Source organism: Mandrillus leucophaeus, unplaced genomic scaffold (genome assembly GCF_000951045.1).
Source record: "Mandrillus leucophaeus isolate KB7577 unplaced genomic scaffold, Mleu.le_1.0 Scaffold2, whole genome shotgun sequence".
Classification (NCBI taxonomy): domain Eukaryota; kingdom Metazoa; phylum Chordata; class Mammalia; order Primates; family Cercopithecidae; genus Mandrillus; species Mandrillus leucophaeus.
Window position 1 is genome coordinate 2,008,552 of NW_012102031.1, and position 5,739 is coordinate 2,014,290.

The 5,739-nt window shown below is 40.3% G+C and overlaps 1 protein-coding gene across 3 annotated transcripts in view; it reads left to right on the forward strand.

The window, feature by feature from the left end:
- SLC25A17 (solute carrier family 25 (mitochondrial carrier; peroxisomal membrane protein, 34kDa), member 17) overlaps positions 1-5,739 on the forward strand; it is a 49,408-nt gene that overhangs the window by 25,450 nt on the left and 18,219 nt on the right. For 2 of the 3 annotated variants that reach the window (XM_011978795.1, XM_011978796.1), the window contains 2 exons: positions 741-807; positions 2,966-3,117. The exons of the other annotated variant lie outside the window; for it this stretch is intronic. In XM_011978795.1, coding sequence (XP_011834185.1) covers positions 741-807; positions 2,966-3,117 — 219 coding nt within the window. The remainder of the gene's footprint in view (positions 1-740; positions 808-2,965; positions 3,118-5,739) is intronic. 3 annotated transcript variants of the gene reach the window in all.

The following is a 5,739-nucleotide window of genomic DNA, read 5'->3' on the forward strand; positions in this document are numbered from 1 at the left end:
AAAAAAAAAAGAAAAGAAATTGCTTCTGTCATGTCTTTTCCTTTGGAAATTAGGAATTACATTAGATTGCTTTATGGTTCATGAGTAACAGATGAAGGCCGAGGGATCTGCAGTGGAAATTTAGCACATGGTCACACAGGCGGATCATTTAGTTCTGGGGCAACCTAGGGAGCTCAAAGGTGAGGTAAATGGCATTTTAGTGAAACTTGCTGATGCTGACAATTATAATTCTCAAAGGATTTAGTTTAAACATACACAGGCCAGGTGTGGTGGCTCATGCCTGTAATCCCAGCACTTTGGGAGGCCAAGGCATGAGGATCCCTTGAGCCCCAGAGTTTGAGACCACCCTGGGCAATATAGTGAGACTCCATCTCTAAAAATATTAAAAAATAGACGGGGCACAGTGGCTCATGCCTGTAATCCCAGCACTTTGGGAGGCCGAGTTGGGCAGATCACCTGAGGTCAGGAGTTCGAGACCAGCCTGACCAAAATAGCGAAACCCCACCTCTACTAAAATACAAAAATTACCTGGGCATGGTGGTGTGCACCTGTAATCCCAGCTACTTGGGAGGCTGTGACAGGACAATCGCTTGGACTCAGAAGGTGGAGGTTGCAGTGAGCTGAGATCACACCACTGCACTCCAACCTGGGTGTCAGAGTGAGACTCTGTCTAAAAAAAAAAAAAAAAAAAAAAAATTTAATTAATAAATAAAATAAACATGCATTGTTTGGTCTTGTAGTTGATGAGAAAAGAAAATCCAAAACTACACACATGGTGCTCCTGGAGATCATTAAAGAAGAAGGAATGTGAGTACTAACTCATTTCACCTTCGTTAAACAAAGCAACTTGTTAGGAGATTCCTGTGCCTCCAGTAGAGTTATGCTTACTTTCTATCTATTCTCGTAGCACTATAATGTTGTAAATTTATAATTGCCTGATTTATAAGTACATAATTGTTTTCAGTTTTTTAAAGATCTGTAGTAAGGCATTTGATTCTTTTTATTTATTTATTTTTATACAATATTTATCTTAAGCCATTTGATTCTTGATCATGGAGTCTTCCATGAAACTAAAATGTATTGTTTTATATACAGTAAACTGCAAAAAATATAATAGTTGTTTAGTTCATTCCTGTCAGGTGCATTAAGACAGATGATGTACTTCTTTTTTTTTTTTTTTTTTTTTCTTTTGAGACGGAGTCTCGCTCTGTCACCCAGGCTGGAGTGCAGTGGCTAGATCTCAGCTCACTGCAAGCTCCGCCTCCCGGGTTTACGCCATTCTCCTGCCTCAGCCTCCCGAGTAGCTGGGACTACAGGCGCCCGCCACCTCGCCCGGCTATTTTTTTGTATTTTTTAGTAGAGACGGGGTTTCACCGTGTTAGCCAGGATGGTCTCGATCTCCTGACCTTGTGATCCGCCCGTCTCGGCCTCCCAAAGTGCTGGGATTACAGGCTTGAGCCATCGCGCCTGGCAATGTACTTCTTTTTTTTTAGCTTTTTACTGGAAATAATTTTAAATTTACAAAAATTTGCAAAACTAAACAGTACAAAGAAGACAAGTATATGCTTTACCCAGATTCATCTGTTAACATCTTTTCCTGTTTGTTTTACCATTTTTGCTCATGCTCTCTCTCTCCCACCTCTCTTTTCTCCTTCTTACTCACACCACACACAAATTTTCTCTGAATTATTTGAGAGTAAGTTACATACATCAAAGCCTTTAGCCCCGTGATGTTGACACTTTTAAAGAATACAGTCCGCCTGTAATCCTAGCGTTTTGGGAGGCCAAGGCAGGCGAATCACCTGAGGTCAGGAGTTAGAGACAGCCTGACCAACATGGAGAAACCCCATCTCTACTAAAAATACAAAATTAGCTGGGCATGGTGGTGCATGCCTGTAATCCCAGCTACTGTGGAGGCTGAGGCAGGAGAATCACTTGAACCTAGGAGGTGGAGGTTGCAGTGAGCCAAGATCACGCCATTGTACGCCAGCCTGGGCAACAAGAGTGAAACTCAGTCTCAAAAAAAAAAAAGAATGTTTCTCATTTTAAGTTTGCCTCACATTTCCTCATGATTCCATTGAGGTTGTACATTCTTGGCCTGAATAATGCACAGGTGATATTGTGTCCTCAAGGTATCACATCTTGACTCACATATTGTCTGCCTGCCCTTGGTTGGCTAATTATGATTTCTTAAATTTGATTTGGCCACTGTGCGATTACTTTTTTCTTCTCTTGCAACTGTAAGCAGTCTATGTGGAGATACTTTAAAACAATACAAATATCCTGCGCCTTGTCAACATTTCTTCGCTAAATTTACCACGAAGTTGCAAAATGACAACTTTCCAACTCCAGCATTGCCTCCACAGTGGCAATTTTACCAGTGTTGGCATTCTGCTATAAGCAGGACTTCCCCTTCTTCTTCATTTATTTGTCTACTTATTATTGGTATAGACTCAGAAATGTCTATTTTTCAGTTGTTTACAATTGATTACCTAATTATTTTGGTATTCAAATTGCCCCAGATTTGGCCTGTAGCCAAATCCTGTGAGCTCCTGTGCCCTTATGAATTCCATCTTTTTTTTTTTTCTGGTACTTATTTTCTATAACTACTTCATTTTAACTGTTCTTGCCCTGTCATAAAACATGAATGGTACTCTATTAACTAACAGCCATAAGGAAGTTGTCTCTAATTTTATATACCAACGTTACTAAAGAAAATTAAGGGAGGGAATTAATAAATCAGTCAGACTTTGTGTTGTTTCTTTGGTATCATTAGTGCTAGAATAGATTCCTTGATTTGGACATCCTTTAGAATGTGAGGTGTGTGTACAGTTTGGAGTCCCTTGTATTCTTGTAGGAGTGAAGCTTGAGACCATGTGAGTGATGGTCAGCCTTTCCTAGGATTTCTCTGCCAATTTCTAATTTGTCCATGACCTTTACTTTGCTTATTGTGTTTTTCCCCTAGCCTGGCACCATATCGAGGGTGGTTTCCAGTGATTTCCAGTCTCTGCTGCTCCAATTTTGTCTATTTCTACACTTTTAATAGCCTCAAAGCAGTCTGGGTCAAAGGTCAACGTTCTACCACTGGAAAAGATCTGGTAGTTGGGTTTGTTGCAGGTAACAAGGTTTTCTGGGTATAAAATGTTTTTATATTTACCTTGTGGTTTTATATACTCTAAGAGGTTATTTAGCCCAAAGTAATGCTTACAAAGAATATAGCCAGTTTTCCAACTTGGTTTTTTTTTTTTTTAATTGTGTTAAAAAACATGTGACATAAAATTTACCATGTTAATAATTTTAAGTGTAAGATCAGTAGTGTTAAATATGTTCACAATGTTGTGAAATAAATCTCCAGTACTTTTGCATATTGCAGACCTGATTCTATTCTCATTAAACTCCCCTTTTCCCTCTCCCTCAGCCCCTAGTAACCACCATTCTACTTTCAGTTTCTAAGAATTTGACTACTTTAGATACTTGATACCAGTCGAATCATATACTACTTGTTTTTCTTGTGACTGGTTTATTTCACTTAGTATAATGTCTTTGACTTTCATCCATGCCATATAGCGTGTACTATGACTTCCTTACTTTTTTATGACTGAATCCGTATGTGTATATCACATTCTGTTTATCCATTCATCTGTTAATGGGCACTTAAGTTGCTTCCATCTTTTCACTATTGTGAGTAGTGCTATGAAAATGAGTGTGTAGCTATCTGTTTGAGAGCCTGCTTTCCATTCTTTTGGGTATATACCCAGAAATGGGATTGCTGGATCATTTGGAATTCTGTTCAGTTTTCTCGGGAACCTCCATACTGTTTTCCATAACACTGTAACATTTATAATCCCACCAACGGTACACAGAAGTTCCCATTTTTCCGCATCCTCGCTAACACTTACTTTCTGTTTTATGATAGTAGCCATCCTAATGGGTATGAGGTGATATCTCACTGTGGCTTTGATTTGCATTTCTCTGATGATTAGTGATGTTGAACATCTTTTCATATGTTTGTTGGCCATTTGTATATTATCTTTGCAGAAAAGTCTGTTCTGGTTCTTTGTCCATTTTTTAATTGGGTTATTAGATTTTTCTGCTTTAAAGTTATAGGATTTCTGTATGTGGTATAATAAAAAATATATGTAGCCTTTGTCCCTGGTTCCTGGCACAGTTCCTAAAACCATTGGAATTTCCTGAGTGGCAGTATCTTTTGTTATTCCTAATGAGCCCCTTTTAACTATCCCTGAGTTTAGGTTAATAAGGTTACTATTGGATGGCTCCTAGATAGCTTCAGGATGGACGCTGGTGGCCAGAAGAACCAGCCATGTGCTTAGAGAGAAGGGGGGAGAGGTTGAATTGTGGATAAATAACTCAGGATAGAAGTCTAGGAGTCATCACAGGCTCTTCGTGCCTTCACCCACTCCACATCTGCTTCGCCGTCCAGAACCATTGATCTCCTCAGTATCTCTTGGATCCATTTCCTCTTCTCCATATCCATATCCATTTCCCCAAATCAAGCCTTATCATTGCTCACCTGGACTATTGCACTAGTCTGATCTTCCCTTTGAGGTCTTCCTCGTGAACCCACTTTGCAGTTTTGCAGCCTTTCTAGGAGAGTAGTTTTCAAAGAGTATCACTACTCAAAGAACTCAAGTTTGAGATTTGTTCACTTGGGGAAAAAAAATTAGAATAGTTCCTGTACAGAAAAAGACTTGTTTTTTACATAAATTACAACAAATGGCAATCTAGTGGGATCTTCTATACTTGAGACCAGTTATTTGTAATACCTTGATTTTAATCACTTTAGATTAGTTTATATGTATTTGCATTTGAAAGATTATAACTTCTAATTCATGGACTATGTGTTGAAATCTTTTGCTTTTTAAATTGTCCAAAGCTGTTTATTTGCTGTGTCTGCCATCCCATTACCTACCAGATATATACCACCCCTGTGTTACTCTCTGTGTCCTGTTTGTCTCCTTTCTAGCTGTTTGCGCAATTTAGGATTACAGCAGACTCCCCCATATCTAACACTGCGCCCAGCCTGAAGTGTTTTCTTGAGTGTGTGAGAAGAGGGTAGGATTACAGTTGACACATAGGAGAGCCTACAGGTCTGTGTTGACTGTGAGCATCATCTGTTGTCTTGTCAGAAAATGGTCCAAGGCCAGGTGTGGTGGCTCACCCCTGTAATCCCAGCAGTTTGGGAGGTCAAGGCAGGAGATTCATTTGAGCCAGGAGTTTGAAACCAGCCTGGGCAACATAGCGAGACCCCGTCTCTATAAAAAATAAATTTTGGACCAGACGCAGTGGCTCACACCTGTAATCCCAGCACTTTGAGAGACTGAGGCAGGTGGATCACCTGAGGGCAGGAGTTCGAGAACAGCCTAGCCAACCTGGTGAAACCCCATCTCTACTGAAAAATACAAAAAATTAGCCAGGTGTGGTAGCAGGTGCCTGTAATTCCAGCTACTTGGGAGACTGAGGCAGGAGAATTGCTTGAACCTGGGAGGTGGAGGTTGCAGTAAGCCAAGATCATGCCACTGCACTCCAGCCTGGGCAACAAGAGGGAAACTCCATCTCTAAATAAATAAACAAACAAACAAATAAAATACTTTAAAAGGTGGGGGAAGAAGGAAAGAAAATGAAAATGGTCGGGAGACCCAGCTCCTGAGTTGCCGACATCAGGAATCCTCCGTGGCGTGTCATCGGTGTCACCTGGCTTCTGGTGCCCCCCCCAACCCC